Source organism: Canis lupus, chromosome 5, assembly GCF_003254725.2.
Source record: "Canis lupus dingo isolate Sandy chromosome 5, ASM325472v2, whole genome shotgun sequence".
Lineage (NCBI taxonomy): Eukaryota > Metazoa > Chordata > Mammalia > Carnivora > Canidae > Canis > Canis lupus.
In genome coordinates, this window is record NC_064247.1 from 82,455,656 (window position 1) to 82,480,679 (window position 25,024).

Here is a 25,024-nt window from a genome sequence, read left to right on the forward strand (position 1 = left end):
ACCTTATTTTAGGCAATTTTTAACCTGAGGTGCCTGTAGGGTCTAGGAGATAGAAGGGAACAAGAACAAACCCTCATCTCCCTCCCTGCTCCTCTTCTGGCTTCCTGTCTCCTCTCCCCCTTTCTCTTGGGGTAACTCTCTTCCTTGGCAGCTATCCTCTTCCTGAGAAGTGACTCTTTACAGAAAGTAGAGGACTTTACATTCTTTCTTGCGTTTATATTCACGGGGGCGGGGGGAGCTCATGACCTTGCCCCTACTGTCTCTCAGGCCTCCCCTGATCATGTCTTACCCTTCACCTGACTCCCTACATCACACTTCCTTTGGAGCCTCCATCCTGCCATGCCTTCTCTGCCTCCCAGGAATGACACCCGGTGTTCCTTCTGCTCAAAACATTCTTTGTCCACGCGATGTGAAACATTCCTGGAAAAGAGGAGGAGTGGGTAGCGTTCCTCCGTGCACCTTTCAGGACTCCAGCTTCCCTCTATTTATAGGAGAGCCTGTGACCTTCTCAAGAACAGGGCCAGGTACCTATTTGTCTTTGGATCTGCAGCTGGGAGCAACTAACTTTGTGATTTGAAACAGCCCCTCCTGCGGGCTCGTTGCAGGAGAGGGTGGAAGCAATGAATGGCCAGTAAGGATCATAATAGTGAAGGTTATTATCTACACAAGAGAAATAGGAGACCCATTTATCCTGACTGCACAGAGGGACAGAGGATTTGAGAGGTAAGAGCAAGTTTCACAAACAGTACGTGGTTAAAAACCAAACGTGCCGGGTCCCAGAGCCCGAGGGGCCCCCGGTGACTGCAGGTACAAAGCTAGGACCGGGGGACCCGCAGGGCTCCAGCCCCGGGCCCAGGCCGGCGGCGGGCTCGGGCCGCGGGCTCCCAGGCGCCGGCCACGCGTGCGCAGTGAGGCGGTGGCGCCCCCTACCGGCGGCGGCGACAGGCGCTCAGTGCGCCTGCGCGCTCGCGGAGGTGGCGGCGGCGCTCGGCGGGGCTCGGCTGTTCGCGCGGCGGGTGCGGCCATGGCGCAACCGGGGAAGCTGCTCAAGGAGCAGAAGTACGACCGGCAGCTGAGGTGAGCCGGGGCTCCCCGAGCCGGGCGGGCGGCCGGCGGGCTCCCCTGCGTCCTGGCCGGGCCTGAGCGAGCGGGCGGCGCGTCGGGCCTCCTGCAGGCCTCCCTGGGCCGGGCCGGGCCGGGCAGTCCGTGGTCCGGGGGGCGGGGGGCGGGGGGCGGGCCGGCGGGGCTCGGCGGGGCTCGGCGGGGCGGGCGGCCTGGGCCCGGGCGCCCCCGGGGGTCCGCGTGGAGTGCGGCTCGAGGTCCGCGGCCCCGCCGGCCCCGCCTCGCTGCGCGCCCGCCGCTCGGGTAGCAGAGTCGGGGGTCGGCCGCACCCCCCGGGCCGCCCAGGGCGCGGCTCGGCCCGGCCCGCGCCGTCCAGTCGGAGTAGATGCCCGTCGGTGTGAGCCGCGGATGGAGCGACCACATTTTCTAGTAGCCACGTTAAAAAAGAAGAAGAAACAGGTGAAATTCATTTTAGTACATTTAACCCAGTATATCCACAATATTACCATTTTCACACTTAGTATAAACATTTATTAGGGATATTCCCGCCCCCCCCCGTCTTGGAAATCTGGCATTTTACACTTTTAGGCACATCTCAGTTCCGACTTGCCAGCCTCATTTTTCAGTGCTCAGTAGCCAGATGGAGTTAATGGCTACTTTAGTGGACACTGCAAGTCCAAGCCATCAGGCAGGTCCTTGGCTAATTCCTCTCCCTTTCCTTTACTCCTACACTCCACATTTCTTATTTATTGAGCATCTTTTTTTTTTTTAAGAAATTTTATTTATTCATGAGAGACACAGAGAGAGAGAGAGAGGCAGAGACACAGGCAGAGGGAGAAGCAGGCTCCATGCAGGGAGCCCGACGCGGGACTCGATCCCGGGTCTCCAGGATCACACCCTGGGTCAAAGGCAGGCACTAAACCGCTGAGCCATCCAGGGATTCCCCTACTGAGCATCTTCTACGCATTAAGGCAATGGAAGTAACACAAATGCTTGGTCCCCACCCCTTTTGGAGCCCCCCCCCCCCCCCCCAAGCACAGAGAAGTTACAGTATGTCCCTATATGTCCCCTGGAACTCCCATATGCACCTATAGCCTCTTCCTGCATTAGGGCCTTTGGGCACTTAAGCCTGAGAGCATCTTTTTTTTCTTTTCTTTTTTAAGATTTTATTTATTTATTTGAGAGAGTGAGAACACAAGCAGAGAGGAGCAGGAAAGGGAGAAGCAGGTTCTCTGTCAAGCAGGGAGCCTGATGTGACTCGATCCCAGAATCCTGGGACTCTGACCTGAACCGAAAGCAGATGCTCAACCAGCTGAGCCAGCCAGGAACCATTGAGAGCATCTTTGAAGCAGACGTTCTCTTGGCATTGTAGATGGGGAAATAGCCTTGGAGAAGTTAGATAACTGGCCCAGTCTCCCCTGTATTTGGGTGAGGATGTAAACATAGGCCCTTCTTGCCTTTTCAGAGCCTGTTCTCAGGCACATCCCTCTGCTCCCAAGCTTCTGGGAAAGGAAGCAAGGTGACAGAGCTCTTGTAATCAACTTGTGTTGTTTTGTAAATTCTTAGCATTGGTTGTGGTTTTTTTTTGTTTTTGTTTTGTTTTTATTTATTTATGATAGTTACAGAGAGAGGCAGAGACACAGGCAGAGGGAGAAGCAGGCTCCATGCACCGGGAGCCAGACGTGGGATTGGATCCCGGGTCTCCAGGATTGCGCCCTGGGCCAAAGGCAGGCGCCAAACCGCTGCGCCACCCAGGGATCCCAGCATTGGTTGTGTTTTGAATTCAGATATAACCATACAAGACAGATCTGAGAAGATATTTTATATTACTAAGTAACTGCAATAAAAGAGAGGTTTTTTTGTTTTGTTTTTAAGATTTTATTTATTGATTCAGGAGAGACACAGAGGCAGAGACAAAAGTGGAGACATAGGCAGAGGGAGAAGTGGGTTCCCCGCGGGGAGCCCAATGTGGGACTTGATTCCTGAACTCCAGGATCACACCCTGAGCCATCACACACTAAGCCACCCAGGTGTCCCACAGAAGAAAGTTTTTGCTGAGTCTAATTCGGTTAAGGACCAAATTTTACTTTTCATAGCTGCAGTCAACAAGGCCGTGCTATTCATAGTTAGGCCTGCAAGGGAGCTAAGAGGATTGATTTCTTATCTGGCCTCTTTCTTGAAACACATTACCTAGAGATGCACCAATATTCTCTTAGGCTCACTATCTGAATACCCAAACATCCATCCACCAGATTTGTCAGGTGTGTTCTGTGTGCCCTACTTTCATAGAAAAAACTAATGTTTCCAGTTTCTCTGGTTCTTCTAGGCTATTCCTCCATTCATTTGACAGCTGTTCAATGATCACTTACTCTGGGCAAGGCAGTATGCCAGGCATTGGGGCTCCAGTGGTGCATGTAGGGAGTTATCTGGGCCCTCATGGAGCTTAGAGTGGAATTGAGAGATGAATGTTCCTCAAATAAAAAAAAAAAAAAATTTGAAGTAGTTCTGATGTGCTCTGGAGGGCATATTGGCTACACAACGGAATCTGCTTTAGATCAGGTGTCAGAGGAAGCACATTAAAGCCTCAGTCCTCCAGACTGTGGCATTTTTCTAATGATTTTTGTACTTCCTATACTTAGAAGAAAAGACTGTAGGCTTTCTGGGTGAAGGTAACCAGATTGGGCCAGATGCCATGATGCATGTATGATCATGCTCCTTGCCTCGCTAATGATATGCCAGTGCAAATCAGGTTATAACATATTTCTAATCCTTATTATATCTTTGTGTTTGTTAATGTATGCATTTATTAATCATGCTATTAAAATGAGCATTGGGTATTATATTTTAAAGCACTCCTTTAGAAGTCAATGTGAGACTTTTCAGATAACGATAATTCAGTTTTCTTGGTAAAGCTTTCCTCACTCTTGGAGATATTACAGGGGTAAGTTCTACGTCAAGATCTTAAATATACTGGGCCTATATAATTTTTTTTTTAAGATTTTATTTATTTATTCATGATAGACGTAGAGAGGGAGAGAGAGACAGAGACACAGGCAGAGGGAGAAGCAGGCTCCATGCAGGGAGCCCGATGCAGGGCTCGATCCCGGGACTCCAGGATCGCGCCCTGGGCCAAAGGCAGGCGCTAAACCGCTGAGCCACCTAAGGATCCCCTGGCCTATGTAATTTAAAGAGAAATGAAATAGAGAACAAAATAGGTTTTAAGTCTAAGGCAGTTCTTTAATGTTAATGAATATATCTAAAATATCTGTTCTGTATGTTATCTGGCTTGAAAAGAGTAATGGACAAGGAGCTGGAAGACCAAGTTTTTAGTACTGATTTGATCCCCTTCTAATCATGGGAGGCATCAGCCTGTCTGAGTCTTAGGTTACTCAGCTACGTAATCACTATAACCCCTGCTGTTCTTCCTGTCTCACGTGTTTACCATGGTTATCACATCAGCCATTCTGTGCAAGAACACTTTGAAGATCAAAGATCACTATGCAAACAAGAAAGTTGCATTTGTATGAAAGTTTGAGAAATGTCAAATTTGTGTCTTGTTTTGTAGGTTGTGGGGTGATCATGGGCAAGAGGCTTTAGAATCTGCTCATGTTTGCCTAATAAATGCAACAGCGACAGGAACTGAAATTCTTAAAAACTTAGTACTACCAGGTAATGTAGTTCTGTGATTGTAAATTTACTCCTTACAGTTTTGAACTAGAAATATGTGTTCTTGACTGACTCTGTTTGGTCTTCCAGGTATTGGTTCATTTACAATTATTGATGGAAATCAGGTCAGCGGAGAAGATGCTGGAAATAAGTATGTTCTATTCTTTTCAAACACATGTATGTTAGGGAAGGCAGTTCACTGTCACAGGAGAGTAAGGCCTAAATCCCAACTTCACCTCCTCAATCAAGGTGACTTGACTCTCAGGTGGAAATAATCCCCGTGTTTAGGATTATGGTGAAGGTGAAGTAAATCAGTATAGGTAAAGTGTTAGCACAGTGTCCATCAGGCCGTTAATAAAAGGTACCCAGCATTATTGTCTTCATTGTTGTTATTAGTGCAAAGGAGCAGTCATTATTCCTTGATCTGTGAAATCTAGACAATTTCTAAGTCCTTGCATTGATTCCTAGGGGTTAGTACATAATTTAAAATAATTGTATTTTTGAAAAAAATATTTTCAGATTATAAGAATAATAACTACCTTTTATTTGTGTTTCTTCTGAGCTCAGTCCAGGCACAACTCTCTGTACATTCCTTTGCCTCTGCTGCTTTAGAGATGGCCTGTATGTTATTTTTTAAAGATGATCACAATACAGACTTGCAAAGCATTCCCAGATTTGAATTACGGGCTCTTTTCAGGGATTTGGAGGCTGGAATCTCTCATTATATATATATATATTTTTTTTTTTTAAAGATTTTTATATATATGTTTTTTAAGATTTTATATATTTTTAAGATTTATATATATATGTTTTTAAGATTTTATTTATTTATCATGAGAGACGCAGAGAGAGAGAGAGGGGCAGAGACATAAGCAGAGGGAGAAGCAGGCTCCATGTAGGGAGCCTGATGTGAGACTTGTGATCCTGGGTCTCCGTGATCATGACCTGAGCCGAAGGCAGACGCTCAACTGCTGAGCCACCCAGGCGTCCCTCTCTCATTATATTTGTTAGTGTATGACAACAGTGAGTTCATACAGGAAAGTTGGAATTTAGTTTGTATTGAGCTTTGATACTTTTTCTTTGGGTGGTAGTATATCTACAGCAGTGCCCTTTTTTTCTGTAAAAAAAAAAAAAAAAAAAGTCCTATTATCTTTGCTTACTTGGTTGGTTAGAGCAGCATGTGATAAGAATAAGGTTTCTTTTTCTTATGGAGCCACTGATTTTGTGCTACAAAATGGCACCCTGCCTCAGATCTGGGCTTTGAGATATGACAAGGGTATGTGTAGGAAGAAACCTGAATAAGTCTGTTATAGTTAACCTGCAAAAGCAAGCAGTTGAATATAGCATTTCCCAAGTATAGTCTGTGGAGCACTGGCTCTAGGAAATGTTAATAGCTGCTAAATGAGCAAATGGATTCCACGGTCAAATGAGTTTGGGAATGGGCCAGATGAAGTTAAACATTTCTATAATACAAGGCCTTAATAACATGTGTTATATTTATTATGAATTTCCAGGAGGGAAATATATAGTATATCCCCAACTTTGTAAAAACCAGGGAATTTTTCTTCTCTCACAGTATCTTATGAAATTTATATTCTGTGGTACTGGCTTTGGTAACATTGATTAGCCTGGGCTTTGATTATAAGTTTCATCCTGTTATCATCCTCTAGGAAGGCTATTATAATCTAGAATCAAAATATAGTTAGTGTTATTATATGAAGGAAATATACCTGGTGTAACAAATAACCTTTCCTTTGTAGTCAAAGAAGCCCTTAATTTTTCTTTAATTCTATTCTAGTTTTTTCCTTCAAAGAAGCAGCATCGGGAAGGTAAACCATCAGTTTATTATAGAATATAGTTGCATGTGAGCATCTAATGCTCTATGTTTTGATTGCTTAAAAAGCCTTGACTTTTCAAGAGATTATTTCTTCTCTGAGAAAAAAGTTAAATTAGCTCTTTTTTTTAATCTTGCAAATCTTTATATACTTGGTAGTTTAAGAACTTAAAAGTACTGTCTTATGTTTTTATGCTGTATCCTGTAATAAAGCTAAACCTTGAGTTCAATATAAGTTGTAAATGTTTAGAGGATGGAATATTCTGGTTAGCAAGGTTTGTTTTTTTGTTTGTTTGTTTGTTTGTTTTTGGTTAGCAAGGTTTTTAAGAGTTAGATAGCATATCTTTTATTTTTGTATGTTCCATATTAAAATTCTTACAAAGCCATAATAGTCAACATAGTACAATATTCTGGATGGAAATGACTATTTCTTTGATTTACCTCTCTCATATAGGATTGTAAATGTAGGAGGTTACAGTGAGTCTAAACTTGGTCCAGAATATGTCTGCCTGCTACCCAAGGTTTTCTGGTCATTTGCCTAATCAGAAAAGTTGGGTACAAATAATATAGTCACTTAAGTAGTTTTTAAAGTAATACTACAGTTGAGCCTCAGCTTAAATACTACAAAAAGCCGAGTTAACATATCTATGCATGAAATTTGGGTATTTTTTAATATGCTTGCTTAATCTGTAATGTGAGGGGTTACATTTCAACCAAATTTTTTCTAATTTAAGTCAAATGCTTTGTTTTTAAAAAGAACCGAGCTCAAGCTGCCATGGAATTCTTACAAGAATTAAATAACGATGTCTCTGGGAATTTTGTGGAAGAGGTATATATGTATACATATTATTATTTTTATGTGGAAGTGTAATTTTTTAATAATTCAAAGCCCTAAGAATTTAGAATTTTAAGTTTATTTATTTTAATAATCTCTACACCCAATGAGAGGCTTGAATTCATGACTCTGAGATTAAGAGTCCCATGTTATACTGAGCCAGCCAGGCACCCTAGCATTTAGAATTTAGAATCTTTGTATATTTATTTTTTTAAAGATTTTATTTATTTATTCATGAGAGAGACAGACAGAGAGAGACAGAGACACAGGCAGAGGGAGAAGCAGGCTACATGCAGGGAGCCTGATGCAGGACTCGATCCTGGGATTCCAGGACCACGCCCAGGGCTGAAGGCAGGCACTAAACTGCTGAGCCACCCAGGGATCTCCTGTATATTTATGTTTAATTGAGAGTTGAATTACTTTAACATTTGAGTCTAGCATGTTGCCTCATTTGCTCAAAAATAGTTTAACTGTTTCTGCCATGTTTAATATGATTGTGAAATTGTCGAATTTTTTTCCTGTGTCCTATTTAGAGTCCAGAAAACCTTCTAGACAATGATCCTTCATTTTTCTGTAGGTTTACCATTGTGGTTGCAACTCAGCTTCCTGAAAGGTAAATTTTTATGTTAATTTGTTTTTATTTTAGTCTTGTTAGATTTGCATAGTTTTGTTTTCTCTACAAAATCTCTACTTTTTTTTTTTTTTTAAGAGTCATTTCTTTATTTGAGAGAGAGAAATTCGTATTTCTAAATTACAGTTCGGGGCGGGGTTGGCAGAGAGAGAAAAAGAATCCCAAGCTGACTCCTCACTGAGCATGGAGCCTGATGTGGGGCTTTTGATCTCACGACCCTGAAATCATGATCTGAGCCAAAATCAAGAGTCAGATACTTAACCGACTGAACCACCAAGTGCCCCTGTAGTTCTTAGAATTCTTAAACTCCACAGAAATGTTTAATGGGAAGTGCTTATAAATCCCCAACATCAAAAAGATAGGGAAGAGAAAATACTAAGCTATGAAATTTTTCTTAATATATATTTAGAGCAATTAAATTAATCTTTTTTTTAAAGATTAATTTATTTATGATAGAGGGAGAGAGAGAGAGAGAGAGAGAGAGAGAGGAGGCAGACACAGGAGGAGGGAGAAGCAGGCTCCATGCATGGAGCCTGATGTGGGACTCGATCCCAGGACTCCAGGATCGCGCTCTGGGCCAAAGGCAGGCGCTAAACCACTGAGCCACCCAGGGATCCCAAACATTGGTATTTTTTTGATGAAAAAAACTAGTTAGAATTATAGAGTGTGCTTGGGAATGTACCTAAGGGTTTTGTAAATATTTTCCTCTTTGTTATGGAAATGTTTAGGAAGTGTCTTTCAATAACATTTTCCCTAACACAAAAGAGGTTGCTTTCATATCCTTCTAGTCCAAAAGATACATTTACTGTGAGACTGCTGCAATTGTGGAAATTGCTTGTTTTTCCAGTGCGTCCATGACCTGCTTGTATAAATTTAATAGGTGTATATCTTTGCATTTATTACTTAGTAAGAAAGTTGCTTTACTTTAGGGTATTTTCATGTTTGGCATATAACCATTTGCTTAAGTTCTTATTTATTGTGCTTTCCTTTACAGTACATTACTACGTTTAGCAGATGTCCTCTGGAATTCACAAATACCTCTTCTGATCTGTAGGACATATGGACTAGTTGGTTATATGAGGATCATTATAAAAGAACATCCAGGTAAAACTGTTGCACATATGGAGCTTGCCATTGGTTGCTTTAAGCTACAGTTTTAGAAACCTGACAGTTTAGAAAGTCAATTTTAAATTATAAAGTATGGGGCACCTGGGTGGCTTAGTGGTTGAGTATCTGCCTTCAGCTCATGTTGTGATCCCAGGGTTCTGGGGAGCCTGCTTCTCCCTCTGTCTATATATCTGTATCTCTATTTTTGTCTCTCAGGAATAAATAAATAAAATCTTTTAAAATAAAATAAATTACAAAGTTAATTTGTAACTGCACAACTCTGGTTACAGTTTCAGAATGACAATCAGAATCAACAGACATTAATCTAACATTTCCTTTAACTTGGCATTTATAGGATACAAAGCAGGAGATACAGCAGGTATAGCTGCTTCATCTTATTAGGAAGCCTAATAAAAAGCAAGTCCGTATCTTTTTTTTTTTGCCTCCTAACCCACATAGGGTATGTAGGACTGACTGCTACAGGTGAGGGCCAAAGCATGTGGGTCACAGTGTCATATAGACGACATACCACCTTTTCTCTACCAATCTTTCATTCCATTCTCATAGAGGCATTAAGCTCCCTCAGTTCAGGTATAGTTCTACACAATAAGCAAGGCATTTACCTAACTACTACTCCAAGGAAACAGTGTTATAGGAGACTGATGTCATACGTAGGCAAGCTTGCATCAGCTCAAGGATGATATTAGCCCTTTACTTACAAATTTTTTTAAAAGATTTTATTTATTTGAGAGAGGGAGAGGGAGAGAGAGAATCTCAAGCAGATTTCTGACGTGAGGCTCAATCTCATGACCCTGAAATCATAACCTTAGCTGAAACTGAGTCGGACACATAACTGACTGTGCTCCCCGGCCACCCCTTACTTACAATTTTTTTAAAAATTTTATTCATTTATTCATGAGAGACAGAGAGACAGAGAGAGAGAGAGAGAGAGAGAGAGAAGCAGAGACATAGGCAGAGGGAGAAGCAGGCTCCACAGAGGGAGCCTGACGTGGGACTTGATCCCAGGTCACCAGGATCACGCTGCGGGCCGAAAGCGGCACTAAACCGCTGAGCCACCTGAGCTGCCCACAAATTTTTAATTCTATATCATCATCCAGTTTTCATTCAGTATTCCTACATTGCTCTAAGCCAGGTACTCTGCTAGTGTAGTGATAGCCATTGGTGTTGGTAGTATCACTGGGGAGTAGTATCTGCTCAAGCAGTTAGGGGTTGGCTTGTGGTAGGGGGTAGGCTCCTGGCAGGTGGTAGTAGGCTCTTTAAGAGTTCTAAGTTGGAAAACAAAACAAAAAAAAAAGAGTTCTAAGTTGGAGAGTGACAGGGTGAAAATTTTATTTCAAATGTGTCACCCTGAAGTGGGGTAGAGAATGAATGGATTTGAAGGGGCAAATATTAGAGGCAGGAGTTGGTGTTAGGAAATTTACAGTGGTGTAGCTAGGTGGGGAGACAGAAACTGAGCCCCTGACCTAAAGCAGATATTATAAGGATAGGGAAGTGAAGGTAGTTAATAATGAGAATTAATGTTGCCAGCTGTGTGGCTGCCTTAATGTGGATTATTTCATATAATATTTCTAAAATCCTCATAAAGTATTGTATCCACTTTTTTGCAGATGAGGATGCTGAGGCACCAGAGAGATTATTTGCCTAAAGTCACACAGCTGGCAAATGACAGAACTAACTTTAGCTCTAAACACACACTGAAATTACACATTCCTATACTACCCCCATATGGAGAAGTGTGATATTAGGACATGTGGCATGACAGATGTTGGTCAAGGATGTTGGTCAAGGAAGTCAAGGATAGGGGCGCCTGGCTGGGTCAGTCAGAAGAGCATACAACTCTTGATCTTGGGTTTGTAAGTTTGAGCCCCACATTGCATGTAAAGATTACTTAAAAATGAAATCTTAAAAAAAAAAGAAGTCAAGGATAATCATCAGGTTTCTAGGAAAGAGGTCTAGGTAGGTCATGATGATGTCTTTTGAAGACCACAGGAGGTTAAGTGCTATCCAAATACATACTTTATCAGTTTTGATCTTTTTAAATTATAATAGCAAGAAAATTCAGCTCCAAAGGAATTTTGAGTTTACTTTTATTAAACCTATAGTCCACTTATAATTTGTGCAGTTAGTAAAATGTGAATATATATGTGTATGTAAATTTATCTCGATAATGAACAGAAAAGGGGTGCCTGCTGGGCTTATTAGGTGGAGCATGTGACTCTTGATCTTGGGGTTGTGAGTTCAAGCCCCCACATTGGAGCTTACTTTGAAAAAATAAGTAAAGTCCATTCCTTGGTGGGAAAAAGAAAGAGAAAAAAAACCTATAGGTCCTACGCGCATTTAGAAATTATAGATTTCTTAAGTCCCTGTAATGTAGTGTATTCCAGAAGTATTATTAAAGAAATTTACCTTTTGGGATTGTTTCATAGTAATAGAATCTCATCCAGATAATGCATTAGAGGATCTACGACTGGATAAACCATTTCCTGAACTGAGAGAACATTTTCAGTCTTATGATTTGGATCGTATGGAAAAAAAGGTTGGTAGTACGTATGATTTTATTTATAGGTTAAAAATTTTTTTTACGTATGGTTTTTTAATTACACCACAGTGAGAAAATATTATAAATATTCATATTCTTGTCATGCAGACTATATAACACATTGTATTTTTTTTCTTTTTAAAGATTTTATTTATTCATAGAGAGAGAGAGAGGCAGAGACACAGGCAGAGGGAGAAGCAGGCTTCATGCAGAGAACCCGACGTGGGACTCGATCCAGGGTCTCCAGGATCACGCCCTGGGCTGCAGACGGCGCTAAACCGCTATGCCACCGGGGCTGCCCATACTTAATGTTTTTGAAGTAAATTTGTTTTCCACCAAAATTGGAAAAGCTTTGGTCAAGAAATTGGACATTTAACATATCCCAGCAGCCTCTTCATGGCCCTTTTGTAAGCAATTAGATGTACACTTTAAAAAGTGTAAATTTGGAGTGGGTGTTTGTTGAAATTGATTCCTCTTGAAAGTTATTTTTAGTGTTTGAAGAATTACCAAGGCAACTCTGTATTTCATTATAGAAGTAATGATATTTATAATAGACTATGTAACTTAAGGAGTATTTGTTTTTTTTTCCTGCTCATGTACTAATTAAAATGCAGGTATTTGTTTCATCAGAAAACAGAGTTTTCTCAGTCTAGGGTTGGTATCTGAAATCAAGAGATTTGAGCTTTCTTTTTTGGGTAGCAGTCTCTGAGACTGTTTTCTTGCTGGTAAAATGGGGACAATCATAGTACAAACCTTCCATATTAGGATTAAATTGGATACTCCTTCTAAAAAAGTTAATAAAGCAATTTTCTTAACCCAGTTCACTTTTCTCCATTCATTATATTACATGTCCTGGGAGATGATCATAAACACTGTTGTATTTGTTGAAAATGAGATGATGTGGGGATCCCTGGGTGGCTCAGTGGTTTGGTGCCTGCCTTCAGCCCAGGACGTGATCCTGGAGACCCCGGATCAAGTCCCACATCGGGCTCCCTGCATGGAGCCTGCTTCTCCCTCTGCCTGTGTCTCTGCCTCTCTCTCTCTCTCTCTCTCTCTGTCTCTCATGAATAAATAAATAAAATCTTAAAAAAAAAAAAAAGAAAGAAAATGAGGTGATGTGATAAAGAATAAATGTAAAATAGTTAATGTTAACTAATTCATTTTCCTTGATTTTTCTTTCATTTTTAGGATCATAGCCATACTCCATGGATTGTGATCATAGCCAAATATTTAGCACAGTGGTATAGTGAGGTATGTCCTTTTTTAAAAACACAAATTTCTTGTGTGACTCTATTTTCAACTTATCATAAAGGATCTCATTGGAGAAGAGTGAGGGGAGATTCTTTTCCTTAAGTGCTTAAATGGGAGGTGGTTACTTTTCTGTTTAAATCTCACAGTTCCTCTTTTGATACTGATATTTTTATTAATAAAATGAAATATCAATAAACATCATTCTGAAACTGAAGTGGGGAGTGAATGTAGAGAAACGGTGCACAGTTTTTGTTTTCTTTCAAGTCAGCCTCTGATTTTACTGAGGTATGTATTTGCTGATAAAATCTTATGTGGATGGGAGAATGGGGGAAGTTTTGCACTCTCAGTTTCCATGTTTTGATTTTTTGTAACTAGAATTTAAAAATTTTCAACCAATTTAGACAAATGGACGAATACCTAAAACGTATAAGGAAAAAGAAGACTTCAGAGATTTGATTAGACAAGGTAATATGATGAGATGTAACTGAATGTTGTATAAAGTTTGAGAAGCAAATTGCTTGAATCTGTTTATTGGATTTTTGTCAGCAGCTTTGTCAGACAATGCCATCATGAGCTTGTATTTTATTTTTCCTCAGGGGAGGCTTAGGAGCCGCTCATCGTATAGTTTTTTAAATGACTAATGATAGTTTCCTCATCAGTAAATGAGGAACTGGGGGCTGCTGATACCTACCTCATGGGTTGTTGTGAGGATTCATTCATACAATAAAATGTGAAGTACGTTTAACAGTGTCTGTTACAGAATAAAAACTCAATAGAGGTGAGCTACTAATATTAATTTTAAGAAATGACTAATGATAAGCCTGTTTCTTAAGTTTCAATATCCAATCCTCCCTTTAAGATCTGATGAGGTTAGGGCAACCTTTTCAGGTCCCCTCCTTCTTTGGGACTTTGTATCAGTAAATAAACTTTACTATTGATTAAAAAAAAAAAAAATCCTGACAAGGTTATTTCCATAATGTTAGGGAGAGCAAAGGGGTAAAAATAGGGCTATATTTTGCTAACCAATTTCTATTTTATTAGGAATTCTAAAGAATGAAAATGGGGCTCCGGAAGATGAAGAGAATTTTGAGGAAGCTATTAAAAATGTGAACACAGCCCTAAATACAACTCAGGTATTAAAAGTGTTACTGAAGAATTCATACAAGAAAAGTGTTTTCTGAAGTTCTCATGTGAAATAGTTGATCTTAAGACTTTTTAAAAAAATTATTTACTGTAGAGAAAGAGAGCGAGCGCATGTGTATACTTGTGTGTGTGCATGTGTGCATGAGCTGGGGGCGCAGCACCGGGGAGAAGAAGAGGGAGAGAATCCCAAGCTGACTCCTTGCTGATTGTGGAGCCTGATGCCAGGCTCCATCTTGTGACCCTGAGATCATGATCTGATCTGAAATCCCAAGTTTAGTCCTTAACTGACTGAGCCATCCAGGTACCTTGATTTTAGATTTAAGTAAATATTTCCTAAATTGTAAAGTTGTTAGAAATTAATATTTATAATATAGATTGAATCTTATTTTAAAAAGACTCTGCATCATCCTTGTTAAAATGGATGTCAGTGCTTCAGCATATAATAGTGTCATTTTTTTATTTATATAAATTTTTTTTTAAACATTTTATTTATTCATTCATGAGAGACAGAGAGAGAGGGAGGCAGAGACACAGGCAGAGGGAGAAGCAGGCTCCATGCAGGGAGCCTGACATGGGACTTGATCCCAGGTCTCCAGGATCAGGCCCTGGGCTGAAGGCAGTGCTAAACCGCTGAGCCACCCGGGCTGCCCTAAAAAATAAATATTTATATAAATTATTTGAAGTACATGATTTGTGAATAGTCACAGTTTGGGTGTAGGAATTATATAATGAGGGTGATATTTTGCTGGCCCAAAATAGTACTGCCTGAAAGTTAAATCTTACCCTGCATTTTCTCGTGACAGTAGTTGTTTGGCTATAATGTTCTTTTTTTTTTTTTTTTTTTTTTTTTTAATGTAGGATGTTCTTTTTTTTTTTTTTTTTTAAGAATTTTATTTATTCATTCATGAGAGACACACCCAGAGAGAGAGGCAGAGACACAGGCAGAGGGAGAAGCAGGCTCCATGCAGGTAGCCCGATGTGGGACTTGATCCAGGGTCTCCAGGATCACACCCCAGGCTTCAGGCGGCGCTAAACCGCTGAGCCACCGGGGCTGCCCTAAATGTAGGATGTTCTTAATGAAGTTGTAAAATATTATTTGGAGGATGACTCAGTTTAGATGCCCTTTGTTTTGTTGTTACAGTCTTACCAGTGAAGTTTTTGGGAAATTTCAATAACACAACTGTTTTTTTTTTTTTTTTTTTTAAGACTTTATTAATTTATTCATGAGAGACACAGAGAGAGAGAGGCAGAGACACAGGCAGAGGGAGAAGCAGGCTCCATGCAAGGAGCCTGACATGGGACTTGATCCCGGGTCTCCAGGATCACGTCCTGGGCTGAAAGCGGATGCTCAACTGCTGAGCCACCCAGGTGTTCCCACAACTGGTATTTTAAGATAAGAATCTTTTTATGGGCAGCCTGGGTGGCTCAGCGTGTTAGTGCCGCCTTCAGCCCAGGGTGTGATCCTGGAGACCCGGGATCAAGTCCCATGTCAAGCTCCTTGCATGGAGCCTGCTTCTCCCTCTGCCTGTGTCTCTGCCTCTCTCTGTCTCTCATGAATAAATTAATAAAATCTTAAAAAAAAAAAGTAAAGTTTTAAAAAAGAATATTTTTATAATTTAAAATGGTAAAAAATGCTGCCTTTCACATTAAGAAAGCACATCAGCTGTCATTACAAACTTTTTGGAGACGATGAGGTAGTGTTGTGAATAATTAAAAGTGTATTCTTTGTCAGTTTTCTGGGGTGATGAAAATTTTCTATAGTATCTTAATTGAGGTGATGATTAGAAGGACATGCATAGTAATCAAAATGCATCAAGCTATACCTTTAAGATTGATTTCACTGAATGTAAAATTTACCCTGATTTAAAAGAAAAAAAAGTTCTCCTAAGAACTTTTTTTTGATTAGTAAGCTTAGAAAACAGATAAATATACCAGGTGCTATCAACAAAATTTGAGCTGAGCAGAGCAGAGGGGCAGAGCATGAGGATGAGGAGTTCTAGGATCAGGAGGGGGCTGTTGAGATGTTTTGAGCAAGGAGCGGAGTGACCTGATTTATATTTCTAAAAAGTCATTTGGGCTCTTGCGAAGAGAATAGACCATGGGGAACTGGAAGCAGAAGCAGAGAGACCAGTTAGGGTTACCAGTAAGAAATTTCTTTTTTCCTCACAGCTGTAGAATCAAAGCCTACAACTTCTGTAGTTGTTATTAATGCATGATGATTTTGCCAGCATTAGAAGTACTTATTTAACTATTTAGTTTTTTTCAGAGTTGTTGTCTCCAATAGTTACTAACTTAGGGTGTAAGGGTTGCAAATTTTTGACAAGATGGAGACACACGAAGGACTACAAATCTAGCTTACTAGTAATGTCTGAAATCTTTGTTATATCTTCAAATGTAACTATATGGAAAGATTTACTTTGACTCTTTTTTTACTCCATGTATGATGGAAGAGAACAGGTCAGTCTTTAATGGTGTCAACAGTGGGCAGGAAAGGACTTCCTTCCATTCTCTCTTATCTCTTCAAATCTCTGTCTAGTACTGATTCTCAATAAAAGTCTAAGCACAGGGGCATCTGGGTGGCTCAGTCAGTTAAGTGTCTGCTTTTGGCTCAGGTCATGATCTTAGGGTCGGAGGATCCTGGGATCTCGAGTGGGGCTCTGTTCTCAGGGGGGAGTCTGCTTTACCTTCTCCCTCTGCCTCTTCCCCTCATCCCACTTGTGTGCTGCCTTTCTCTTTCTCTCAAATAAATAAAATTTTTTTTTAAAGTCTAAGCACATCAGAAGTTTGTATTTGATTAGAATGTAGCAATTCAAAGAACTTATTTGGGGAAATACTGAAAATATAGATGGGCACATTCTTAGAATAAGTAAATGTTTTGTGTTCCTTTGTTAGATCCCAAGCAGTATTGAAGATATATTTAATGATGATCACTGCATAAATATCACCAAACAGGTAACAACCAAAAGTAAATAGTGCCCTCTTAACCTTTGGGTCAAATTCAGATGCCACTTAATACTAATTTTTTTCCTTAATCTTTTAGACTCCATCATTTTGGATTTTAGCTCGTGCCTTAAAGGAATTTGTGGCCAAAGAGGGTCAAGGAAATTTACCTGTTCGAGGCACAATTCCTGATATGATCGCAGATTCAAGCAAATATATAAAGCTGCAAAATGTGTAAGTCACTGTTTTCAAACTATGTTACTGAAAAATTGACCTGTTTATAGTACAGATGAACATATTTTACCACTCTAATGGAATTCAAATGCAAGCTGGTCACAGTTTCTTTAAAAATAAGCTAAAAAACTTAGTGGGCAGATTTTTTAAAATAGATTTTACTTTTGGAGTAGTTTTATGTTTACAGCAAAATTGAGCAGAAAGTACTGAGTTCCCATGTACTGACTAGGGGGCAGATTTTTTTTTTCATATTTCATGATAAAAACCTAATACTTGAGCACTTAACTCTTTGCTATGAACCACTCTATGTATTAACCGATTTACTGTTTACAACAACTCTATGAGAGAGATGATAATTATCCCAGTTTTATATATGAAGAAACTGAAACATCGAAAAGGTAATTTATTCAGTCAAATAGCTGGGAAATGGCAGAACCAGGATTTGAATCCATGAAACCCAGCTCTATACTCCTTTTTTTTTTTTTTTTTTTTTTTTTTTTAATTAAGATTTACTTATTGGGGTGCCTGGGTGGCTCATGTAGTTGGGCATCTGCCTTCAGCTCAGGTCATGATCTCAGGGTCCTGGGATTGAGCCCCACCTTGGGCTCTCTGTTTAGCGGGGAGTCTGCTTCTCCCTCAACTCTCCCTGTGTGCTTTCTCTCTCTCTCAAATAAATAAATTAAATCTTTTTAAATAATAAAAATAAAAAGATTTATTTGTTTTTAGGGAGGGGGGAATGGGGCAGAGAGAGAGGGAGAACCTCAAGCAGACTCCCCACTGAGTGCAGAGGTTGAGGCCCTGGGTGGGCCCTGACACAAGGCTCAATCCCATGACCCCAAGATCATGACCTGAGCTGAATCCAAGAGTCAGACACTCAACAGATTGTACTCCCCAGCTCTATACTCTTAATCATGGCCCTATAGGAACTTTTATCTGTAACTTAAAACTTTGAAGTTTTTAGTTTGATGAATTTTTTATCATAATGTTTCATAATTTAAAGAGTTTGTGACGAGATAGACAACAGCTATCTAGACGTCACTACCCTGAACCTAGATAGACTGTCATAAGTATGAGTGTCAGTGGATATTATCCTTATGTAATTTAGGCATGTTGCTGATGAATCCAGGGCTACTGGCTTGGGTTCCTCAAGGACCAAGTGATGTCACACAGACCTCTGTTCTTTAGACATACTGCATTCTTCACCTCAGCCACTGTCTACCTAACACATCTTTGTGGTCCTAGCCCAAAAGTTCAGTAACTTCAAACCTGGGCAGTCAGTTGAAGATACACAAGTCTGACCTCACATTGGAGGTAGTCCGCTTTGCACTGATCATCTTCAGAGTGAAAATATAAATAGATTCAAAGGTTTGCATGAATTTGTAGATAGACAGTTTTGAAGTATTTAACTCCTTGGATTTAACTTCAAGGTTATAAATCATGTTCTTCAGTAACATATTTTGTCAGGTCCCCTCAGAAGCATGGATCATGCTTCATGGATCCCTCTAGGAGGGTAGTTTTAAGATGCTATTAATTATAGAGGGAATCCAGGTATTAGTAGATTCCAAGAGTCCACCATCAAAAACAGGAGGGCTCCCAGCCCATAGTAGCTGCTGCTGGTAGCATTTCCATGGCGTTTTCACGTTTTGTGTTGCCAGACCAGTATTTTTTTCATGAAAAGGAAAGAAATTTCTTTGCTTCATGGTAATATTTATATATTGCTAATTTTAAATTTTGTTTAAAGCAGCTGTTTGTTGTTCTTTTCCAGTTACCGTGAAAAAGCAAAGAAAGATGCTGCTGCTGTGGGTAATCATGTTGCCAAATTGTTGCAGTCTATTGGCCAGGTAAGCTGTGGAACTGAGTGCACTGTGCCTTTGTCCTGACTGTGTAACCCCAGGAGCCAAAAGGTTTAGAGATAGAGGATTTGGCACTGCTTCTAGGCTTCTTAGGTGGGATCTCTCTCACTTACCTCCCTAATGAGAAAGGCCTTCACTAAGGAAACAAGGTGTTTTTACACTGCTCTTCTAGCATGTGGGGAAAGCCTCCCTATCTCCCAGGTATTGGCTTTGTGTTGCATCCTGTGTTCATCTCCTCTTTTATACTGCAGCAAAACTAGTATTTCTCTCTTTACAGGCACCAGAGTCCATTTCAGAGAAAGAATTAAAATTACTCTGTAAGTCCCCTTGAATTAATTTCCTTATTTTGCTTGATAAAAATGTTTCCAGGAATTTTCAATGGTATAGATAAGAAATACTGAATAAGAATTGTGGGGTTTTTTTTCCTCATAATATAGTAAATCAAGAGGGTGTTTTAAGACTGGGTCAGAGGGATGCCTGGGTGGCTCAGCGGTTGAGCATCTGACTTTGGCTCAGGGCGTGATCCCTTAGTCCTGGAATTGAGTCCCACATTGTGCTCTCTGCATGGAGCCTGCTTCTCTCTCTGCATATGTTTCTGCCTCTCTCTCTCTCTCTCTCTTTCTGTGTCTCTCATGAATGTATAAATAAAATTAAAAAAAAAAAAAAAAAGACTGGGTAGAGCTAGAGCATATCTATGGCAGTGCTGAAAAGACATGAAGGTCAATTGAAAACTGTCATTAATACAGAATTATTTTCAGCTTAAATAATTTGGGAAAGTTTTATCTGACTTGGGAAGTGAAGTCTTGAGTCACATGTATATTGAAAGTATTGGTTTAGGCCAGTCGCGGTTGCTCAGTGGTTTAGCACTGCCTTCAGCCCAGGGCCTGATCCTGGAGACCCGAGATCGAGTCCCACGTCGGGCTCCCTGCGTGGGGCCTGCTTCTCCTTCTGCCTGTGTCTCTGCCTCTTTGTGTCTCTCATGAATAAATAAATAAAATCTTAAAAAAAAAAAAAAAAGTGTTGGTTTAAATACTCACTTTGATCTGTGTTAAATGACTGTGATGGAATTAAGAATTTTGCCATCCAGTTTCAGAATGGGTCAGCTCCTAAGATCTTGAAAACTACTCAGGCGGCCCAAAGCATATTATTTAAGCATTAATTTGAGAATAATAAAATTTGTTCTACATGCCGTCTGAGAATTTTTCCTTGTAGCTACTGCCATTAACTTCTGCAAAAGTCTAGATTTTATATGTTCCCCAGCCTTAAAATACATTTATCCAGTTTCTCCCTTTCATGACTCTTCCTTAGTGCTTGTTGAGGCTTAGTTTCATGTTTTGTTTCACTACTAATCTCATACCTTGTTTCTGCATTTGTGTTTGTTGTACTAGATTATATGATACCAGATTAAAGCTGGATATTAGGTACTTGAGGGTTTATTCTGGTCTCTCTACTTTGGGGGTATGTTTGAAAATTTACAGAATACAAAGTTATTTTTTTAAGATTTTTTTAAAGATTTATTTGTTTATTCATGAAAGACACACAGAAAGAGAGGCAGAGACATAGGCAGAGGGAGAAGCAGGCTCTCTGCAAGAAGCCCAGTGCAGGACTGGATCCCGGACCCTGGGATCACGCCCTGAGCTGAAGGCAGACAGTCAACTGCTGAGCCACCTGGGCATTTCAATACAAAGTTTTTTTAAAGGAAGTTTTATGTACACAAAGAGCATAATATATATATTGCTCTCCTTTAGGACTACTTAACCATAAGAATGATAAAAATGACTATTCACTCAGTTCTGTCAGGCATTGTGCTAGGTATGTACTTTATACACTTACAGATTGGATACATAGAACTACTTTCAAAGGTAATATTATCCCCGTTTTACAAATGAAAGCAAGCTCAGAGAGGTGCCAGCACCTACTTACCCAGTGCTGAGCTGGTTGTAGTGCCAAGGATATGAATTTCAGATGATTTGTCTTCTAGTGCCTTCTCTGCTAACTATTAGAGCCAAAGAGACATTTCTTCTCATTTCCATGTCTTTAAAGAGTATATACAAAATTTCCTGTTCTTAGAGTGACTTGTGATTTGGAATATTCACATCTCAACTGTTTACTTCCATAATGTCCTTCCTGTGTTCAGGCACCAATTCTGCATTTCTTCGAGTGGTAAGATGTCGATCCTTAGCTGAAGAATATGGCTTGAATACAATTAACAAGGATGAAATAAGTAAGTATAATAACTTTTTGGTGCTAGGTTATTAACTTTAATTAATTTTAGAGATATAAATAAATATTTTGTGTATAATAGTGAGTATATGATGATAGTTTGCAAGATAATGTAAATATTGTAGTGTAAATTTTATCCTATAAACCAAGAAGTAGTCATATTTCCAAGTAGTCATAACTGCAAAATGAAAATTTAATATATACATGAAATCATATTTAGGTTACTAAGTAAGTTGTGTGATTATGAGGAAGAGCTAAAGTCAGCACATTACTACATTAAGAGAGATGATGGAAAAAAAAAGAGATTATGTGACTATAGCTAATAGTCTTTAAGAACATTTGGTTTCATCTTAATGTATTTCCCTCTTCTTTTATTTTAGTATTATTTATCATTTTCTATTTTATTGTCACAAAATATTTAAATTTTGTGATAGATTTGCCTTGTATCCTGAAACTGAGTATATAGTAAATTCAGTTCTGCATTATTTTTATGTAATCAATTCAAATTATATAGAATTTTTTTTTTCCTTTCAGTTTCCAGCATGGACAATCCAGATAATGAAATAGTATTATATTTAATGTTACGGGCTGTTGATAGATTTCATAAACAACATGGTAGATATCCAGGTAAGAATAGCAATCTCATTATCATATACAATGAAGTCTTGAATAAATACTTAAATTGAATTAAATCTGTCACTACCTCTTGACCTTGGGTGAGTCACTATTTCCAAGTCTCAGTTCTCTCATTTATGGAATGGCAATAAGAGTGTCTACCTTTGGATTGAAAGAGTTATGTGGGTGATATATGAAAATTAACACACTACATGGCACCTTGTTAGTATTCAATAAAGGATTGGTATTATTATTAGGAAGGTTAGTGATGGTTTCTAAACTAGAGGGCTTAAAAAATATGATTTGTTTTAGTAATACTTGAATATTACAGCAATTGTATTTTTCCTTCCAGTAGTAATAATAATAGCTTACCTTTGGAGACATTATAGTATAATCATTAAGAACTGCCTGGGCCCATATCCCAATATTGCTACTTAGGAGCAAAGTAACTCAGGCAAATAACTTCATCTGTCTGTACAACAATTTTCTTACCTGTAAATGGGGATAATAATAGTACCTACTTCATAGGGTTGTTCTGAGGATTACATCAATTAATATATAGGGTATTTAGAACACTGTCGAGCATTTGTTATTGTTCAATAAATGTCACCTATTATAGCTTTATGTCTTCATGAAGTACCATTTAATCTCTTGGAAATGGATAATAAACACAATTTTTTTAGGGCTGGAGGGGTACAAGGAGAGGCAAAGAGAATCTTAAGCAGGTTCCACGCCCACGAAGAGACTGACATGGGGCTTGATCTCAAGACCCTGAGATCATGACCTGAGCCAAAATCAAGAGTTGGATGCTTAAAACAGCCACCCAGGGATACCAAGCACCATAATTTTTATACAGGGTATAAAGCAGACATTACTCTCTTATTCATTCAATTCTTCTGTCAGATTATTATTGAGCACCAACTATGTGTCAGATACTCTTGATCCTAGGTAAATAGTATCTAGTAAACAATAAAGCAGACTTACCAAACTTGAATTTTTAATAGGTTTCAGATGGTTTCTTTGATTGTTATAGTTTGGGATAGTTGTAAATATTGGTCTCATACTTATCCTCATTTTTTTTTCTCATTTTTGTTCTTTCTTCAGTTTCACACCTTACTATTTTGACTAGAACACCTAAAATTGGACTGAAAAAGGTAGCCATTGGTTTTGGATTTCATTATTCATTTTAATGAAAATTAATTTACATATGTATTTTTAGGAGTATCTAACTACCAAGTTGAAGAAGATATAGGAAAGCTGAAGTCTTGTCTCACTGGCTTCCTTCAGGAATATGGATTATCTGTAATGGTGAAAGATGATTATGTCCATGAATTGTGAGTATTTTTTTAGGGCAGATGAGAGATAATACTTGTCCTGTCATAAGGCTAATCTAAGTTTACGTCTCTGTTCTTTTCTGTAGTTGCCGATATGGAGCTGCTGAGCCACACACCATTGCTGCATTCTTAGGGGGTGAGTTCCATAGATGAGAAGACTAGCATCTGTGGTTACACAGTAAAGAAGTTTTGTTTTCTGAGCTCTTTTAACAAGGGGACTCAGTGAAGCAGGATGTTGTCTTGTTTAGATTATTTCACTGGTCTCTCTCTGCTTTCCACCCTCACTGCTGTCCATCTTAAAGTGAAGAGTCCATGATCTTTCTAAAGGATAGCTCTGATCATGTCTCTCACTTAACCTACCCTCTGTCACTTAACCTACCCTCTGTCCTGTCAATACACACGTACACTACAATGATCTTCAGAAAACAAGAACAGAGTCCTTTATTTGACATTAAAAACACAGTGTTCTGGTTCCACTCAGCCTTTCTGGTTTTTTCAAGTTACTTTTCCTAGAGACTGTTTTGACTTAAAATATCTGGTCAACGATTTGAAACCACCATAATACTTCATTCTTTTAAACTGTGGCATAATATCCCAAAGTGTGAATATATAGGACAAAATTTTCATTTCCTCTACTAACATAGTTGTAAAGAATTGCAGTCCTTGGTTTTGATGTGACTCAGTAAGCTATGCCTGTTTTGGCTTATTGTTAAAACACTTTTGCTTTGGGAAAGGAAAGGTTTTCTTTACAGAATTGAATATTTTTATATAACTTGAAATTTACCTTTTTCAGATTTGCTTTTCTCTTTTTTCCTTACAGGAGCTGCTGCTCAGGAGGTTATCAAAATAATCACCAAACAATTTGTAATTTTTAATAATACTTACATTTATAGTGGCATGTCACAAACTTCAGCAACTTTCCAGTTATAGAATAAGCACCCCATGTAGTGTGTTAATGATTTAAGCTGTACTTGCCTTCAGTTTGTGCTCTAGTCTGTAAACTTCTAGTAAGGGAGAACTGTTAAATTGTTTCCTTAATAAACATTTTTCTCATTTGTAATAATGTAGTCTTGTTCTTTGTGGGGGAAGGGGAAAGGAAACAGTGTTTTTCTGAGAATAAAAGCTATCTATTTTTAATTGAGTTTATTATTTATGGCTTGCTGATTCAAAGTTCCTTATAAAAATCTCCTGTGAGGCACCTGGCTGGCTCAGTCCCTGGAGCCTGCAACTCTTGATCTTTGGGCTGTAGGTTCAAGCCCACCTTTGGTTTAGAGTATTTAAAATCTTAAAGAAAAAACAAAAAACTTGTGTTTCATTAAAAACAGCTTAAAATAGGTTTTTTTTTCTTACAGTCTTAAATAATGAACTTAAGCCATGCATCGATTTTAGCAAGGGACATTTGAGGAACGTCACTATATGAAAAGACCAATATTTCAAACGTATAGTTATATCATTAAACAAGGACAGGAGGCTGGGGAGAGAGGAATGAGGGCCAGGCTCGGTGCAATGGCCTCTTCACCTGCGCTGAGCCCTGCAGCCACCGTCTCAGACCGAGCCTCCTCTATCCTGAGCCCGCTCGCCTAACTCCCTGCTGCGAGCGCCCCTCTGAGCAAAGAAAATCCGAAAACGGGCGTAGTGAGATCAGAGTTCCCATTCACGTTGAGACTTTCTACCACTCAAAGATACTGCATCCATACCCTTTTTTATTTTTAATTGAATTATATTTTTTAATTTCA

At 39.3% G+C, this 25,024-nt stretch overlaps 1 protein-coding gene across 3 annotated transcripts; it reads left to right on the top strand.

The window, feature by feature from the left end:
* Positions 1–945: 945 nt before the first annotated feature.
* NAE1 (NEDD8 activating enzyme E1 subunit 1) lies at positions 946–24,351 on the top strand. 3 transcript variants are annotated; one of them, XM_025426388.3, is made up of 20 exons: positions 946–1,077; positions 4,628–4,731; positions 4,819–4,879; positions 6,527–6,557; positions 7,320–7,391; positions 7,931–8,010; positions 9,023–9,132; positions 11,583–11,692; positions 12,884–12,946; positions 13,348–13,411; positions 13,988–14,079; positions 16,982–17,041; positions 17,130–17,263; positions 19,029–19,104; positions 19,394–19,433; positions 21,254–21,340; positions 21,874–21,966; positions 23,174–23,288; positions 23,375–23,424; positions 24,109–24,351. In XM_025426388.3, exons 1-20 carry the CDS (start codon positions 1,025–1,027, stop codon positions 24,216–24,218), a joined length of 1,605 nt encoding a protein of 534 aa, XP_025282173.1. In that variant the 5' UTR covers positions 946–1,024; the 3' UTR covers positions 24,219–24,351. The 3 variants fall into 3 exon arrangements, with proteins under 3 accessions (XP_025282173.1, XP_035572425.1, XP_025282175.1); XM_025426390.3 differs by lacking the exon at positions 946–1,077 and adding an exon at positions 1,366–1,521; XM_035716532.2 differs by lacking the exons at positions 4,628–4,731; positions 4,819–4,879; positions 6,527–6,557; positions 7,320–7,391 and having other exon boundaries at positions 952–1,077; positions 7,975–8,010.
* The last annotated feature ends 673 nt before the right edge of the window (positions 24,352–25,024 follow it).

Coding starts and splice junctions, on each gene's coding strand:
- NAE1 (XM_025426388.3), top strand. CDS start 1,025: ATGGCGCAACCGGGGAAGCTGCTCAAGGAGCAGAAGTACGACCGGCAG. Junction 9,133..11,582: donor CATTATAAAAGAACATCCAG/GTAAAACTGTTG, acceptor ATTGTTTCATAG/TAATAGAATCTCATCCAGAT. Junction 21,967..23,173: donor ACAACATGGTAGATATCCAG/GTAAGAATAGCA, acceptor ATGTATTTTTAG/GAGTATCTAACTACCAAGTT.